At 40.3% G+C, this 19,336-nt stretch overlaps 1 protein-coding gene across 1 annotated transcript in view; it reads right to left on the bottom strand.

Annotated features, from left to right (window-relative positions):
• Positions 1-4,723: 4,723 nt before the first annotated feature.
• Positions 4,724-19,336, bottom strand: part of HPSE (heparanase) — a 43,501-nt gene continuing 28,888 nt past the window's right edge. Inside the window, exons 9-12 of the mRNA XM_010358955.2 lie at positions 19,005-19,119; positions 15,915-16,033; positions 14,741-14,887; positions 4,724-7,746 (exon numbers count right to left, since the gene is read on the bottom strand). Coding sequence (XP_010357257.1) covers positions 7,587-7,746; positions 14,741-14,887; positions 15,915-16,033; positions 19,005-19,119 — 541 coding nt within the window. The 3' untranslated portion in view covers positions 4,724-7,586. The remainder of the gene's footprint in view (positions 7,747-14,740; positions 14,888-15,914; positions 16,034-19,004; positions 19,120-19,336) is intronic.

Raw genomic sequence — 19,336 nt, 5'->3', positions numbered from 1 at the left:
CCCTTATTAGTGGTTCTGCTTTTGCCCTTTTCCCTGTTCCCTCAGAAGCATGTGATCTTTGTTAGACCCTTATCAGTGGTTCTGCTTTTTGCTCTTTGAAACATGTAATCTTTGTGCCTACTCTCTGTTCTTATACCCCGTCCCCTTTTGAAACTCTTATTAAAAACTTGCTGGTCTGAGACTCAGGCGGGCATCACGGTCCTACTGATATGTGATGTCACCCCTGGCAGCCCACCTGTAAAATTTCTCTCTTTGTACTGTCTCCCTTTATTTCTCAGCCGGCCAACACTTACGGAAAACAGAAAGAACCTACGATGAAATATTGGGGGCAGGTTCCCCCAATAGATTGTGTCCTCACCCAAATCTCGTCTTGAGTTGTAGCTCCCATAATTCCTACCTGTCATGGGAGGGACCCAGTGGGAGGTAATTGAATCATGGGGGCAGGTCTTTCCCATGCTGTTCTTAAGATAGTGAATAAGTCTCACAAGATCTGATGGTTTTATAAAGGGGAGTTCCCCTACACAAGCTCTCTTGCCTGCCACCATGTAAGATGTGCCTTTGCTCCTCCTTCAACTTCCCCCATGATTGTGAGGCCTTCCCAGCTATGTGGAACTGTGAATCACTTAAATCTCTTTCCTTTATAAATTATTCAGTCTCAGATATGTCTTTATTAGCAGCACCAGAACAGACTAATACAGTAAACTGGTGCTGATAGAGTGGGGTGCTGATGTAAAGATACCCGAAAATGTGAAAGCGACTTTGGAACTGGGTAACAGGCAGTTTGGAGGGCTCAGAAGGCAGAAAGATGTGGGAAAATTTGGAACTTCCTAGAGATTTGTTGAATGGCTTTGACCAAAATTCTGATAGTGATATGCAGAGTAAAGTCCAGGCTGAGGTGGTCTCAGATGGAGATGAGGAACTTGGGAACTGGAGCAAAGAGGACTCTTGCTATATTTTAGCAAAAAGACTGGTGGCATTTGCCCCTGCCCTAGAGTTTTGTGAAACTTTCAACTTGAGAGAAATGATTTAGGGCATCTGGCAGAAGAAATTTCTAAGCAACAAGGCATTCCAGAGGTAAATTGGGTACTGTTAAAAGCATTTAGTTTTATGTATTCACAAAGATAGGGTTTGGAATTGGAACTTATGTTCAGAAGGGAAGCACATTAAAGTTCAGAAAATTTGCAGCCTGATGATGCAATAGAAAAGAAAACCCCATTTTCTGAGGAGAAATTCAAGGGGGCTGCAGAAATGTGCATAGGTGATGAGGAGCCAAATGTGAATCACCAAGACAATGGGGAAAATGTCTCAGGGCATGTCAGGGGTCTTTACAGCAGCCCCTCCCATCACAAGCCAGGAGGCCTAGGAAGAAAAAATGGTTTTGTGGGCTGGGCCCAGGGCCTTGTTGCTTTGTGCGGTCTTGGGACTTGGTGTCTTGCATCCCAGCTGTGGCAAAAAGAGCCCAACGTACAGCTTAACCCATTGCATCAGAAGGAGCAAGCCCCAAGCCTTGGTGGCTTACATGTAGTGTTGTGTCTGAGGGTGCACAGAAGTCAAGAATTGATGTTTGTGGACCTCTGCCTAGATTTCAGAGGATGTATGGAAATACCTGGATGTCCAGGCAGAGGTCTGCTACAGGGGCAGAGCCCTCATAAGTGAACTTCTGCTAGGGCAGTGCAGAAGGGAAATGTGGGGTGTGGACACCCACAGAGAGTCCCCACTGGGCCACTGCCTAGTGGAGCTGAGAGAAGAGAGCCACCATCCTCCAGACCCCAGAATGTTAGATCCACTGACAGCTTGTACTGCACACCTGGAAAAGCTGCAGTCACTTAATGGCAGCTCATGAATGCAGCCAGGAGGGGGGTTGCACCCTGCAAAGCCACAGGCTGGAGCTGCGTGAGACCATGGGAACCCACCTCTTACATCAGTGTGACCTGGATGTGAGACATGGAGTCAAAGATCATTTTGGAGCTTTAAGATTTGACTGCCCTGCTGGATTTCAGACTTGCACAGGGCCTGTAGGCCCTTTGTTTTGGCCAATTTCTTTCATTTGGAACAGGTGTGTTTATCCAATGCCTGTACCTCCATTATATCTAGGAAATAACTAACTTGCTTTTGATTTTACAGGCTCATGGGGGGAAGGGACTTACCTTGTCTCAGATGAGACTTTGGACTGTGGACTTTTGAGTTAATGCTGAAATGAGTTAATACTTTGGGGGACTGTGGGAAGGTATGATTGATTTTGAAATGTGAGGACATGAGATTTGGGAGGGGCCAGGGGTGGAATGATATGGTTTGGCTGTGTCCCCACCCAAATCTCATCTTGAACTGTAGCTCTCATAATTCCCATGTGTTGTAGGAGGGACCCAGTGGGAGGTAATTGAATAATGGGGGTGGGTCTTTCCTGTGTTGTTCTCATGATAGTGAATATGTCTCATGAGAACTGACAGTTTTATAAAGGGGGGTTCCCCAGCACAAGCTCTCTTGCCTGCCACCATGTAAGATGTGCCTTTGCTCCTCCTTCAACTTCCAGCATGATTGTGAGGCCTCCCAAACCAAGTGGAATTGTGAGTTAATTAAACATCCTTCCTTTATAAATTACCCAGTTTGCAGTATGTCCTTATTAGCAGCATGAGAACAGACTAATACAGGATGTTTTAGGATGAAATTAACATTTAAATAGGTGGATTTCAAGTAAATCAGATTGCCCTCCATAATGTGGGTGGGTTTCATCCAATCTGTTAAAGGCCTGAATAGAACAAAAGACTGACCTATCTCAGGCAAGAAGGAATTCTCCTAGCAAATGGCCTTTGGACTTGGACTTCAACTGCAACATTGGCTATTTCCTGGGTCTCCAGCCTGCCAGCTAGCCCACCCTGCAGATTTTGGATTCTGCAGCCTCCATAATTGCTTGAACTAATTCCTTAAAATAAATTGGCCAGGCACGGTGACTCACGCCTGTAATCCCAGCACTTTGGGAGGCCGAGGTGGGCAGATCACGAGGTCAGGAGATCGAGACCAACCTGGCTAACACGGTGAAACCCCGTCTCTACTAAAAATACAAAAAATTAGCCGGGCATGGGAGTGGGTGCCTGTAGTTCCAGCTACTCAGGAGGCTGAGGCAGGAGAATGGCGTGAACCTGGGAGGCATAGCTTGCAGTGAGCCGAGATCTCACCACTGCACTCCAGCCTAGGTGACAGAGTGAGACTCTCAAAAAAAAAAAATCTATCTATCTATCTATCTATCTATCTATCTATCTATCTATCTATCTATCTATCTATCTATATTTATCCTATTGGTACTGTTTCTCTTCTCTAGAGAACCCTAATGCAGAAATGTTGCACCAAGTGGATGGAGAATAAATTCATTCATCCCACAAATGTTTGTTTAAATGGTGCATCAACCAGAATATTCCACTTTACATATACCCTTCATTTTAACAGATTTACATGTTTGAAGCACTTCTACATTCATATTTTTTATCTCTACTGTATTTCATCTGATTTTTGTGGTGGGCCCTAGAGAAGGTGTTTTAGGTTTAAAAAATATTTATTGACCAGGTGTGGTGGCTTATGCCTGTAATCCCAATACTATGGGAGGCTAAGGCAGGCAGATCGTTTGAGCCTCGGAGTTCAAGACCAGCCTGGGCAACATGGCAAAACATTGTCTTTACAAAAAATACAAAAATACATGGTGGCACACACTTATAGTCCCAGCTACTAGGGAGGCTGAGGTGGGTTGAGCCCAGGAGGCCTAGGCTGCAGTGAGCCATGAGCATGCCATGCCACTGCACTCCAGACTGGGTGACACAGTGAGACCGTGTCTCAAAAAAAGAGAAAAAAGAAAAGAGGGCCGGGCGCGGTGGCTCAAGCCTGTAATCCCAGCACTTTGGGAGGCCGAAGCGGGCGGATCACGAGGTCAGGAGATCGAGACCATCCTGGCTAACACGGTGAAACCCCGTCTCTACTAAAAAAATACAAAAAAACTAGCCGGGCGAGGTGGCGGGCACCTGTAGTCCCAGCTACTCGGGAGGCTGAGGCAGGAGAATGGCGTAAACCCGGGAGGCAGAGTTTGCAGTGAGCTGAGATCTGGCCACTGCACTCCAGCCTGGGTGACAGAGCGAGACTCCTTCTCAAAAAAAAAAAAAAAAAAAAAAAAAAAGAAAAGAAAAAAAAAATTATTGTTTGACTCCCAAATGAGATGTAAAAGTGACTTTCAAGTTTAACAGATACAATCATTAACTATAATTGCTTCAGGCCTTAAAACAATTTTATGTGGAACTGGTGTTCTTTATAGAAATTGTAATTGACAATAATGTGACTATAAAATGATAGCCGATGAGAAATAAGAGAATAGTAAAAGACAAATTTTGGGAGGCATCCCCTACGCTTCTTAGTAGTGCTGGTGGAACTGAACACTCATTGCCTACGGCAACAAACTCAACAGCAAAAATTAATACTGACTCTTTGTTCTCCTCCGTCTCATGCTCCCTGATCTCTCATTCCTTATTCCCAAATAACCTACCTGACCCCAAGTCCTTGTCTCAGACTGTGCATCGGAAAACCCTCACTTCTGATACCTAATAGTATAACAAGGGGTGAAACTCAACACACTAGTGGTTCTATATCCTGTTTCCAGGTATAAACAAAGCAGTGAAGGAAAACAAGGCTTCCAAATGTAGGAATCTGTAGGCTTTAGCTTTACTAAAAGAAGAGTCATACAATATCAAGGTTATAAAAATTACTTTATTTCAAATGTGAAAATATAAAAACCACTTACGTATAAAGTTTAAGAGTATTGAAAGATCTAAAATTTAATTTTCGGCTTTAGCTCCTTACAAATGTACTTAAATTGAATTGAATTAACCTAAGTGTCCATCAGCTGATGAGTGGATAAAGAAAATGTGGTATATATATATACCATGGACTATTACTCAGCCATAAAGAAGAATAAAATAATGTATTTTGCAGCAATTTGGATGGAACTGGGGGCCGTTATCCTGAGGAAAGTAACTCAGGAATGGAAAACCAAATACTGTATGTTCTCACTTATAAGTGGAAGCTCAGCTATAGGTACACAAGGACATACACAGTGGTATAATGGACATTGGAGACTCAGAAGGGAGGAGGATGGAGGGGGGTAATGGATGAAAAATTACCTATTGAGTACAATGTACATCACTCAGGTGACAGGTACACTAAAAGCCAAGTCTTCACCACTATACAATTCACCCCGTAACCAAAAAGTATGTACCCCTAAAGCTATGAAAATAAAAAATTTAAAAGATACTATATTAATAACAGGCATAAATATAAAGAGTATTAATCCTTAAGAGGGGAAAATACTACATTTTTTCACTGCTAAAAAGTGCAGAACTGCAGTGTTCAGTTTGTAGACTGACCAACACCCTCTCCATTCCAAAGGATTACTCAGAGACGATTATAGGAACCTCACTGTTGTTCGCAGTGACTGGTGAAATGGCCACATTACCCATTTCTAAACAACAAGACATGAGGAGACATGAGGAGAGGTTTGCTGTGAGAAGCTCTGAAAAAGAGTTATTCAAGTCTATGAAGGAGACTAAAAAAATGACTCATTTTCTTCCTCTGGTTGCTACGAGGTCTGAAGGGGCCCTTGGAACAGGTACAGCCATCATGCTACCAGATTCTGAGAATGAAGCCAACACTAAAGATGGCAGAGCAGAGAGCTGGGAAGAACCCAGATCCCTGGTAACATACTGAAGTGCTGGAGCCTGGCCTGTTTGAACGTCTAGTTATGTGGGAATGTACATTTCCTTATTGTTTAAGCCATTTGAATCAGGAGTTTCTGTTACTTGCAGCCAAAAGCTTCCCAACTGAAACAAGGATTAAAGGTAGAGAAAAAGCAAGCATTAACAGATGGTTATAAGGTATTGGGTGTTTTCTAAAATTTATCCTCATGATGAATCAATTTCATTTATAGTAATTTTAAGTTTACAGAATGTCTTCCCCTCTGAATTGTCATTAATCATTTTTTATACTATCACATCTAACAATCTGTCCTCTCACATAGTATTGCTGACAAAGACAAACTGAAAGAAGAAAATCAGCAAAATCTAGCTCTCTTTTAAGGTGCAAATAGATAGTTTCTCTTTTACAACCAGTTTCACGGTAATGGCAGTACACTTTTTCTGATGGGAGCCTGTAGAGATGGCATATGAAGGAAATAATTCTAGAATCTTCTAATGCATTTTGAAAGATAAATATACAGCTAAGTACCTTCTTAAAACTCATAATATATCCTTCACTTCCTTGCTTCCTGGCCATATTAGGACCATTCACATACATTTCTAATAACTTTTGTTTTTTTGAGATGGAGTCTCGCTCTGTCACCCAGGCTGGACTGCAGTGGCACAATCTCGGCTCACTGCAACCTCTGCCTCCTGATTTCAAGGGATTCTACTGCCCCAGCCTCCCAAGTAGCTGGGACTACAGGTGTGCACCACCACACCCAGCTAATTTTTGTATTTTTTAGTAGAGATGGGGTTTCACCAAGTTGGCCAGGCTGGTCTCAAATTCCTGACATCAGGTGATTTGTCTGCCTCCACCTCCCAAAGTGCTAGGATTACAGGTGTGAGCCACTGTGCCCAGCCATTTTTAATAACTTTAAATAAAGACTGGGTGCAGTGGCTAATCACTGTCCCCACAGGTATTAAAGTCTTTCACTGATTAGCAACACTGCACAGAGGTAACATCAAATGATCTCCTGCTGTACCATGTTGTACTCCCAAAGAAATCCCAGCACCTGGAAGGCCAAGGTGGGAGGATCAATTGAGTCCAGGAGTTCAGGACCAGCTTGGGTAACATAGCGAGACCCCATCTCTACAAAAAAATTTTTTAAAATAGCCAAGTGTGATGGCATGTGTCTGGGGTCCTAGCTACTTGCGAGGCTAAGCAGGCGGATGACTTGTGCCCAGGAGTTAAAAGGCTGCAGTGAACTATGATTGCACCACTGTACTCCAGCCTGGGCAACAGAGTGAGGCCCTGTCTCAAAAATAAAACACTGCTGGGTGTGGTGGCTCACGCCTGCAATCCCAGCAGGCTTGAGAGGCTGAGGTGGGTGGATCACTTGAGGACAGGAGTTGGAGACCAGCTTGGCCAATATGGCAAAACTCCATCTCTACAAAAAATACAGAAAGTAACTGGGTGTGGTGGCACATGCCTATTATCCCAGCTACTCAGGAGGCTGAAGCAGGAGAATTGCTTGAAGTTGCAGTGAGCCAAGATTGCACCACAGCACTCTAGCCTGGGTGACAGAGAGAGACTCTGTCTCAAAATAAATAAATAAATAAATAATAAAACAAAACTTTACCTAAAAAAAACATGCAAAATGCTAAGCAGTATTTGGAACAAGGTGTTATTAGCTATTATTATTAGCAGTGTTCTGCCTAGAGAGATCAAAATACTGTGCTAAATCTAGCACTGAGAGTGTCCCAGTGTCTCTCAAGCACCCACTAGTTGCTTTGTAAGGTATCTGCTTCCTTTCCTATAACTTGCTTTACTCTTAGTACACTTGAAAAATTCAGTGTCAGGACTAGTATATTTTATTTTCAGATGCAAGCAGCAACTTTGGCATTTCTTATCACAAAAAAACTATATGAGAAAGCTGGCAAGCCCAGTGAACTTCCTGGCCGGAGAGGTTTTTCCATTAAAGGTGGCAAGGTTTGATCATCCACCATCTTTAGAGTGTGACCATTGAGTTGGACAGATCTGCAAAGGAGAAAGATACACCGAGTTAACCAAGTGGTGCAAGCCCCACCTATGCCCCTACAAAAGTCATGAAATCTTTATTAGACCAAATAAACTTTTGTGTGTGTGTGTGTGTGTGTGTGGCAGCCAATATTATATAACTTGTATTTCAACACTGTATCATTTAGGCATTTGACTAGATAATCTTTAAGCTACAATGGCAGAGTTGAGTAGTTATGATAGAGACCATATGGACCCCAAAGCCAGAAATACTTACTGTCTGGCCCATTACAGAAAATGGAACACACACAATCTATACTAGGCAATATGATGGCGGTATAAAAAGGATAAACATGACACACCTTCTGGAATGGTGGCTATTTTATTTAATGGCCAATAATTGAAACTATTTCCATATAAAGCAAATAGATATATAGAATAGAAAGCAGTTTCTATGAATTTAGCATAAATGGTAGCCAATGAAATTTCTCACTTGCAACTATGCCCATAAACTGTCTAACTACCCTCTCCCTGCAGGAGGTAATGCATTCATTTTCTTACTGTTATTAAGAAATTTTGGTAGAATACTGTGGTGAACCAAAAACAATTTGGCTAAACTACAGAACATTTTATATTTCCTGTGTATTTCACTATTGGAATTCAAATTAAAAACTGTTGAATGTTTTTAAAAATTAAGGAAAAGTGTTATTTCTTATACATACTTACTATTTAACTCAAATTAACGCATATTCACAGAAGCAAATAAATATGGACATGAGCTTATGAAGAAAAGTTTTAGTCAGCTGTAGATTAGTCAGCTATTGATATTTTCATAATTCTAAATTTCATAATTTAGAATTTCATAATTAGAATTTCATAATTTCGTAATTCTAAATAAGATGCTTATATCCCTTTTTCTCCAATATGTTTTATATTGTGAACCAAGTTAGCACTCTTTATTGAAAACTTGTAAGATTAGGCTGAGCACGGTGTCTCACACCTGTAATCCCAGCACTTTGGGAGGCTGAGGCAGGCAGATCGCTTGAGGCCAGGAGTTCAAGATCAGCCTGGCCATCATGGCAAAACTCCATCTCTACCCAAAAATACAAAAATTAGCTGGGCATGGTGGTGGGTGGTGTGTGCCTGTAGTCCCAGCTACTCAGGAGGCTGAGACATGAGAATCGTTTGAACCCGGGAGGCGGAGGTTGCAGTGAGCTGAGATTGCACCACTGCGCTCCAGCCTGGGCGGTAGAGTGAGATTCTGTTTAAAAAAAAACAAAAAACAAAAAACAAAAAAGAAACGGAGAATGTATAAGATTAGTTACTGTCAGAGTTATATTTATATCATTTATGTAATACATATAATGTATGCAGAACATTTACAACAGTGTCCTTTATATAGTAAACACTATAAAAGTATTATCTATCATCATTATTATTACTCAGATAAATATACAAAAAGTAACCTAAGTCACCATAACCATTTTAAACATTTTGATGTATATCCATTCTTTCATCTATTTTTTATGTACATGTATACAGTCATATGCCACATAAGGATGTTTTGGTCCACCATGGACCGCATATATGAACGTGGTCCCATAAAATATAAAATTATAATTCCTATTGCCTAGCAATATCATAGCCATTGTAATATTGTAGCACAACACATTAGTTTTCTATGTTTAGATATGTTTAGATACACAACTACTTAACCCAATGGTAACTTGTATATTCACTACAGTAGCATGCTTTACAGGTTTGTAGCCTAGGAGCCACAGGCTAGTCATATAGCCTGGATGCATAGTAGGCTAGACCGTCTAGGTTTGTGTAAGTTCACTCTATGATGTTCACACAAGGATGAAATCACCTATCGACACATTTCTCAGAAGGTATCCCCATCATTAAGCAACAAACACATCACTGTACATGCCTTTTTTTTTTCTACTTAAGTATGGGTATACTGTATTTTCTTAAAACTTGATTCTTCCCCCTGCCCCAGCACATCCTTTTTCTCACATCATTAAACATTCATCCACTACCTAATTTTAATGTCTGCACAGGATTCCATGGTGTGAGTTTATTATTTACTTAATTCTCTAATGTTAGATATTTTTCCATGTAGCATTATTATATATTTTTTTTCACTTAAAAAAATCTCTCACACCCTGTCCTCATTAAGCATCAGTGAGCAGAAAAACTGGTTTACATTTTGACCTAATGAGATGCTCAGTCCTGGGTTCTGTAACTTAAGACATATCAATAGCCTGTGCATGATTGTGGCAGAGGCTAGCATGCCTGCATTGCAGTTGTACTCAGTCTATATGAGTTGGTTTTGTTTAAAAGCCTGTATCACCTCAATTTTTAGATGGGGAGAAGGAGGAAATGCCATGACCATCATCAGGAAACCACAAACAAAAATAGGTCTTGAAAATATCTCCAACTGACAGTGTTAAGAGCCTGTTCTGCATGAAATTAAGAACCTTGCAAGAGTACACACAAAAGTTTTAGATACGCTTTTGGAGAGGATATTTTGCTACAAAGTTTAAAGGTAAATCTGGTCATTGTGAATTAATCCTGCTGTGGATAAGATGAGGTAGATGGGCAAGATATTATACCATTAGGCTATATTCTTTAATCAGCTGTACATTTATCTAAAAGATGCTACACATATATCAAGGGTACGCTTAATGTATGCTGATTATTTTCACATCAGGCTGGGCAATGAGGATGGGGTTTAATTTGGGTATAGTGTCTTATTTTATATTCTGAAGTCAATAACATGATGACAAAGAAATAGAAGATGTTTGTCAAATTTCAGATGAAATGAAGCTGGAAGGAATTAGCAAGCAACAGATTTGGCAGAAGTGGGGATGCTGGGTAAAATTTATGAGATAAATATAAAATACTGCCTTTATGTTAAAAATATGTTCATTCAGCCCAGATGAGGTGGGTCATGCCTGTAATCCCAGCACTTTGGGAGGCTAAGGCAGCAGGATTGCATGAGTCCAGGAGTTCAAGACTAGCTTGGGCAATATAGTGAGACCTCGTCTCTATTTTAAAAAAAAAGTTCATTTAAATATTTATTAAATACTTACTATGCAGGACTCTAATAATTTTTAGGGCTGGGTGCAGTTATTCATGCCTGTAATCCCAGCACTTTGGGAGGCCAAGAAAGATCACTTAAGCTTAGGAGTTTGAGACCAGCCTGGGCAACATAATGAGACCTTGTCTCTACAAAAAATTAAAAAATTAGCCAGGTGTGGTAGCATAAGCCTGTGGTCTCAGATACTCAGAAGGCTGAGGAGGAAGGATCACTTGAGCCCAGGCAGCAGTGGCTGCAGTGAGCTGTGACAGCAACACTACACTCCAGCCTGGGAGACAGAATGATACCCCTGCCTCAAAAATAATAATAATGATAGTAATAATTTTTAAAGGTGACTGCTGTTTAACTCTCCGAGGTTGTTAATACGAGAAAGCGTACAGACTGTGCACTCATAAACTTATCTAGGATACTTTTTTGCAAAATTTTAAAGATAAGAAGAGTGTAAGTAATACATACTCATCAAAGAGAATTTAGGGGAATAAAACATTGTCTATAATTTCACCAGTTTTCCAATTATAAAACATGAAATGTGTGATCAGAATGTAATAGGGGCAGGGCACGGTGGCTCACGCAGGTAATCCCTGCACTTTGGGAGGCCGAGGCGGGTGGATCATTTGAGTTCAGGAGTTCGAGACCAGCCTGGCCAACATAGTGAAACCCTATCTCTATGAAAAATACAAAAATTAGCCAGGTGTGGTGGTGGGTGCCTGTAATCCCAGCTACTTGGCAGTCTGAGGCAGGAGAATCTCTTGAACTAGGAGGCAGATGTTGCAGTGAGCCATGATCTCTCCACTGCACTCCAGCCTGGGCAACAGAGCGAGACTCCGCCTCAAAAAAAAAAAAAAAAAAAAAAGAATGTAATAGGGTCTACTAAATACAACAAAAAGAAGAGTCTTTGGATAAATTGGTCATAGTTAGCCTAAAGTGAAGACAATCTAATTTTCCTTCAAACATTTGGGAATTATTCCAGAGAAAATGAGGTATTCAGCATTGCTCCAAATTAGGGGTGGCAAACTCAAATGACACAAAGGCCAAGAAAGTGATAGGTGCAAGAACAGTAGGACAGGTGTAAGATAATAGGGTCAGGTAGAGATTGCAGAGAGTTGCAAAGTTGAATGACCTGTCTAAAGTATACAATCCCCATTCAACTCCAGCTAGTTGGGAAAGCAAGCCCAGAGTTGCCATAGTATCCGTTTTTTTTTTTATTTTGAGACGGAGTCTGGCTCTGTCGTCCAGGCTGAAGCGCAGTGGCCGGATCTCAGCTCACTGCAAACTCCGCCTCCCAGGTTCACGCCATTCTCCTGCCTCAGCCTCCCCAGTAGCTGGGATTACAGGCGCCCGCCACCTCGCCCGGCTAGTTTTTTGTATTTTTTAGTAGAGACGGGGTTTCACCGTGTTAGCCAGGATGGTCTCTATCTCCTGACCTCGTGATCCACCCGTCTCGGCCTCCCAAAGTGCTTACAGGCTTGAGCCACCGCGCCCGGCCCATAGTATCCTTTTTTTTTTTTTTTTTTTTTTTTTTTGAGACGGAGTCTCGCTCTGTCGCCCAGGCTGGAGTGCAGTGGCCGGATCTCAGCTCACTGCAAGCTCTGCCTCCCGGGTTCACGCCATTCTCCTGCCTCAGCCTCCCGAGTAGCTGGGACTACAGGCGCCCGCCAGGTCGCCCGGCTAGTTTTTTGTGTTTTTAGTAGAGACGGGGTTTCACCATGTTAGCCAGGATGGTCTTGATCTCCTGACCTCGTGATCCGCCCGTCTCGGCCCATAGTATCCATTTTTAAAGAAAAGCTGGAGATTCAGATATTTTAATAGCTGTCAATTTTTCGATGCTGACAATTAACTAAAAACAAAACACAGTGCATGACAACCTCCCCTACCAGAAAAAGGGGAGGGGGGAATCCTCCAAACTAACTTGTCTACAAGAATGAGATATAGTTTCCAACCTCTCCTCTAGAGAACAGAGCTAAGAGCAGCAAGCGAAGGCACCGAGAGGCTCACTTTATCCTTGCCCGAGAGAGTAGTCACCCTGAAGGGCTTTCCATGGGTAGTTGGACTAAAATGATCTCTTATGATGCTTCCAACTCTACAACTGTTATTCAATTACTTCAGAAAATGATTTTTATCAGCAGCAAACACAAATATGCAAAAAAAAATAATAATAATAACCATTTCAAAAAGGGTCAGAACCTAAATTGAAAAAAGTATCTGTTACCCAAAAATGCATTATTTACAACAAGGGGAAGAAAAGATTTAAACAGTAGGAAAATGGTTAACTAAACCACGGTAGTATTTTATAAAACATACAGCTCATTAAAAATGTCTACAAAGAGGCCAGGAAATGGTGGCTCACGCCTGTAATCCCAGCACTGTGGGAGGTCAAGGCAGGTGGATCACCTGAGGTCAGGAGTTCAAGACCAGCCTGGCCCACATGGTGAAACCTCATCTCTACTAAAAATACAAAAATTAGCCAGGTGTGGTGATGCACGCCTGTAATCCCAGGTACTAAGGATCCTGGCTGAGGTGGGAGAATTGCTTGAACCTGGGAGGCGGAGGTTGCAGTGAGCCTAGATCACACCATTGCATTCTAGCCTGGGTGACAGTGAGACTCTGTCTCAAAAAAAAAAAAGAAAAAAATATCTACAGAGGCTATGTTGGAAAGGCTCTTGGGAAGACTTTCGGATCTCTCCCCCAACCCTGCCTTTTTCCTATTACATGTTATATGATTATAGTTATAGTAAAATAAAGCATAGAAGGGAAAAAAAATAAAAGAGCAGTACCCAGTGTTAATAATGTTTGTCTGTGGGGGATTGGACTTTGAAGAAAGCATGCTTACTGTACTGCCTCAAGTTCTGAGGCTAATAGTCCTGGAACACATCACTTATGTGGCATTTGCAAAGATGGGAGGAGATGGTGAGAATTTTGTAAACTCTTAATATTTATTTATGTATTTATTTATTTTTGAGACAGGGTCTCACTCTGTCACCCAGCCTGGGTGACAGAGGCACCATCACAGCTCACTGCAGCCATGACCCCCTGGGCTCAAGCAATCCTCCCACCTCAGCTTCCCAAGTAGCTGGGACTACAGGCACGTGCCACCATGCCTGGCTCATGTTGGTATTTTTTTGTAGAGAGAGTTTCACCATATCGCCCAGGCTGGTCTCAAACTCCTGGGCTGAAGCGATCTGCCTGCCTCAGCTTCCCAAAGTGTTGGGATTACAGGCATGAGCCACTGCTCCAAGCCTGTAAACTCTTTTTATGTTCCAATATGAGAGTAGTCATGAGAAAGGAACTCCTTCCAACATACATTGAACAGAAACCTCAAAATATTTATATGTCTAAATCTTCAAGACTCATCGTCATTTTTGGCACTCCATTGAATACAGGCTTTTATAAGATGTAGTCAATAATTGGTTTTTGAAACCAAAATGTGTGAGAATCTACTTAAGAAGTACACTGTAGCTATTCTTTTTCTTACTCTAACCAATAAAAATTAATGCTATAAAAGAATCACACTGATCTCACATGGTATGATATTTTATACCAACCCACCTACCTTTAACAGCAATTATATACAGGTATATTTTGCTTTAGTGAATGTGTTACCAAGAACTATGTCTTTTTAGAGTAAATAATTTAAATGCATTGAGTGGATCTTGATATGTCAAGTTATTTTGAAATGCAAACTTATTCTCTAAGATAACTGCTAGTTTGTGTTCACATCCTTTTGCTTTAGACTCTTAGGGTGAGTTATACTCATATTAGTAAGTATTCATACATAAATTTCCTGAATATGAAGAATTATTAGAACTTGAAATAGTTGACTTTGTCTTTTGCTCCCTGTCCAAACTCTCTGTTCTGATAAACACCAATAAATTTATTGAAAGTTTGGATTTAATAAGGAAAATTACTTACTTGGAAAGTAATCCATGAGGTCCCAAAGGTCTTAGGAGGTATTTATCCACTTGCTTGTCAAAAAAAGGATAGGGTAACCGCAAGTACTTGGTGACATTATGGAGGTTTATGGCATATAGAGTTAAATCTCCTTCTTTATACATTGGACTAAAAGCAAAGAGGTTAACTCAATAGAAATATTTATCTAATTTAAGCAATTAAAAACTCAATTACAAATGTGATCCTAAGTATTAGTATCCATAATGACAATCCATAATGCATCCTAAGTATTAGGATCCATAATGACAGTGGGCACTCTTAGTATCCTTCTTTTATGATCATATTAGACCACTAGTGTGGTCCTATTTTGAAAACATGATTAAAAACATTGCCCTTCATGCTACCAATGTCTGGGCTAGAGCACGTTGAGACCCTCACAGCTCTGCCAGCTGGGTTGCTAGGAAGCCAGCCAGCCAATCCATTTACAGACATAGGAAGGTAAAAGGCAAATTTTATGGGTTCAAGTGAATTCACATTATAAACAATAAAACAGCGGCTTTTCCTAGCCTTATGAAAAGACTGAAACAAGTAAGAACATTAAATCTACTGACGTTTCTTATGAATTTATCCATTCAAACCATTCCCCTTGCTACTTCCCACTGGGGTCCTCACTATCCATAGAGTTCCCAGTCACCAACAATCGGAAATGGTGGATGGTCTTTTTTGGCTAGAATTAGTATTTCAGTATCGTCTTATCAGGAATGATAGATTGAAACCTATCTAGAGAATATTCCTGAGATTTAGGAACATTTTTTGCTACCTAAAGCAAGAGTATGAGGCTACAAAAATGTCTATGTCTTCTCAACTCCAGAAACTGCGGTCACAACTTTTGAAAATAATATTGTAGTTATTATTGTTCTCCTCTTCAAGAATCACTTGAACCTGGGAGGCAGAGGTTGCAGTGAGCTGACATTGCACTACTGCACTCCAGCCTGGGTGACAAAAAACAACAACAATAAAAGTATCATTTTTCTTTTAAAAATAAAATAAAATGAAATCGTTGTATAAAACTTTACTAAACTGCAACCGCCTACACTTATGCAATGTATAGATACATGCTACAGGGTGTTTAAGTAAAGTTACGTGCTTACCCACTAAAACTTGATGATTGGTAAAGGGTGTGTCTCATACTTACTTGTCAGTGTTTGTGCAATGAAGGTATACTCGAAGTTTCCTTCTCTTTGGGCCTTTCACACTTGCCATTAACACCTTGGTGCCCACCAATTTCTTGAACAGAAGAGATAGCCAATAATCCTAGTTGTGGTGGTTGGGGAGAAAGAGAGACAAAAATAGATCTTTACTTACTTCCTTATTTAAGAAAACCAGTGGCAAGCAAATAGTCATCCTACAAACAGTATCACTGTTATCCTGGGGGCATTTAAATAGGATTCATCTTTTTTTTCTTTTTTTTCCTCACATTTTCTTTTTTTTCCTCACATGTGACCACCATGAATCTGACAGCAGTATCTTGCTTGCTGCTGTTTAGCACTGGACACAATTCAAAAGGCCATATCCTCTAGGGCATATCTGTCAGGAATGATCAGAGTTTAAGTATCCTTGGTTATCGTTCATCTGAGAATTCAAAGCAAAGCTCAAAGCCAAACTTTTAGACACACACACACACACACATACACACGTACACACTCACGAAGACAAATTTTTCAAGTAAAACTTTTGTCTAAGAGAAAAATAATTTCATTTAGGCCAGGCACAGTGGCCAAAGTGTAATTCCAGAATTTTGGGAGGCTGAAGTGGGTAGATTGCTTGAACCCAGGAGTTCAAGACCAGTCTGGGAAACATGATGAAACCCCTTCTGTACAAAAAAATACAAAAAATTAGCCAAGTATGGTGGTGTGCACCTGTAGTTCCAGGTACTCGGGAGGCTGAGGTGGGAAGATCACCTGAGCCCAGGAGGTCGAGGCTGCAGTAAGCCATGATTGCGCCACTGCACTCTAGCCTGGGAAACGAAATGAGACACTGTCTCAAAATAAAAGAAAAAAAATTTCATTTAAAACCTTATTCCCCCCACCCCAATGAAGTAATGGATTAGGCAATGGTCATCACTAGCTATCAAGATCAAAACCAGACACAACCAGACATTGTGTGCTTCCAGAAGCACATAATAAAGCATTCTTGCAACAAACAAACAAAAAAACAAAAAAACAAACTGCATAAACTCAAGCTTCTAGGTATAACTACTAGTTTAAAGGAAACATAGGGGACAGAGGAACATGCTAAATGATATCACACGAATAAATTTAGCAAACTCCAGAATGTAGGAAATACTATAGAACAAATTACCTGTTTTTTCACATTAATAAAGGGAAGGAGGGGGACTTTTAAATTTTATGTCCTGCTCTTAGGCAAATGGAGGAGGACACAGAACTTTTCTTCTATGTGTTTCTTCCCAGTTGCCTTCAGCTCAAAATAATCCTTATGCCAAAGTGGCATATTTTGGGGTGGCATATTCTAGTCTCCTAAAATGGGTTCATATACTTTCCTCTGTATTTTGTATATGATTAAAATTTTCTATAGTAAAAGTTTTTCTTAAAAAACCACGGATCAGTGGCAGGCACAATGGTTCATGCCTGTAATCCCAACACTGGGAGGCTGAGGTGGGAGGATCACTTGAGCCCAGGAGTTCAAGACCAGCCTGAGCAATACAGTGAGACCTTGTCTCAATTTTAAAAATAATAAATAAATAAATACATAAATCACTATTCAACATATACCCCAACTTTCCTTCTTGAAAGTAAAGGGAAAGTAGACTTAACAAGACAAATGGCTTTTGTTTCCCTGCTTAAATTCCACTTTTTCACTGGAGACAAAAGTGGAATCAATGTTTTCAAAGGAGACATACGCATGGGTCAGTGACTGGTAGGGTAGAAAGTATGCAGGCCTCAGAGGCAGGATTTGAATGGGAGTTTTAAGAGTAACGTGGGACTACAGTGTGGCTTCCTGTAAATCATGTAACCTCTTCTTAATTTGAACTTCCTTATCTAAAAAATGGATCCAAGATACCTGCCTTGCCACTTCACAGGACTGTCATGGAAATAAAATAAATTCACAGACATGTAGAGTGAATTTAAGCCTAATCCCCTTGGATCTACAAGTGTCAAGGGTACCATTTACTCTTGCACCTTTTTCTAGCTGATTGAGAACCTTGAAGGAGAAGCATATTTAGTGCATATACAAAGAGTTTGTAAGGCAAAGGTTTATGTCTGGGCCCTGGGAAAATTTGGATGAGATAAAAAGGTGAGGAGTAGATATTGAATGTTTGTCTAGTGAAATTACTATGCTTAGTTTAACTCTATAGATGACAGAATATACTTGGGGAAAGATAAATTCCATTTTTGCAAGGTCACTTTTCTAAGAATTTTCTAAAAAAGGATGAGTAATGTGTTCCACAAGCTTGGGCCACTATAGATAAAAAGCAATTTTGTTGGGAAGTCTATCCACAAACCACAAAAGCCTAGCTTATATTTTCACATAGGCTCTTTGCAGAATTTCTTAGCTTTCTTGCAACCTTCAAATAATTATTTTAGAAATTATTCTTAGAAAACAGATATCTGCAAATGACATTTAGACTATAAAAATCAAGGTCATGCTTCTCAGGGCTACATCTGTATTATCCCTGACATATATTTAGACATACAGATCTTCCACGAGGCTTTTTGGGAAGAAACATTTCCTGATTTAGCACCAGATGCGGTTGGAGGAAGGATCAGACATGAGACTTTATTCATAAATATCTTGAAGATTATTAACAAAATAGTAAATTCTTAGCATGAGATTTTTAAGCAAATACATGGTACTGGCTCATTTTTAGGTTAAGTAAATCACAATTTCATAACACAAAAAATGTTTTGAAGCTTTGCATTACTGTAGGCAATTATAACTGATTTACTTTGTAAAATATTTAAAAATCCAACTTGTTTTATCTTATATAATGAGTCATAAAATTTCAAATTATCCCCTTTTAAACAAAATCCACACTATACCGCAAATGGCTTACATTTAAAAAGTTATTCCTAGCTCTTGATTTCTTCTCTTCAAACACACAAAAAAATATTAGATTGGTTGATATCTAAGACTCCTTCTAATTCATCATCTCATGATTTGGCTAGTTACTGAGAGGATTGACTATTTACAGGAGGTTAACACCAGGGGTCCTGAGTTGACTTTAATCTGCTCTACTAGAATTAGGAAAATAATGGTCACTTACAGGTAAAGGATCGAAGTTTTCATCCACTAAATGGTAGTTTCCGGCTCCAAAGAATACTTGCCTCATCACCACTTCTATTCCCATTTGGGCTGACAGGCCCAATTTATCCAGCCACCTGGGACAGAGTGAGACCAAGCTTTCTTCAGGTTTGGAAACAAAATTGCTCAATTCTAATTGCACACCATCTTGATTTCATTTATTTATTTATTTATTTATTTAGAGACAGGGTCTCACTCTGTTGCCCAGGCTGGAGTGCAGTGGCGTGATCATAGCTCTCTGCAACCTCAAACTCCTGGGCTCCAGTGATCCTCCCGTCTCAGCCTCCCAAGTAG

This window comes from Rhinopithecus roxellana, chromosome 2 (assembly GCF_007565055.1).
Source record: "Rhinopithecus roxellana isolate Shanxi Qingling chromosome 2, ASM756505v1, whole genome shotgun sequence".
In the NCBI taxonomy this organism is placed as follows: domain Eukaryota; kingdom Metazoa; phylum Chordata; class Mammalia; order Primates; family Cercopithecidae; genus Rhinopithecus; species Rhinopithecus roxellana.
This window is presented reverse-complemented; position numbering and strand designations above follow the sequence as displayed.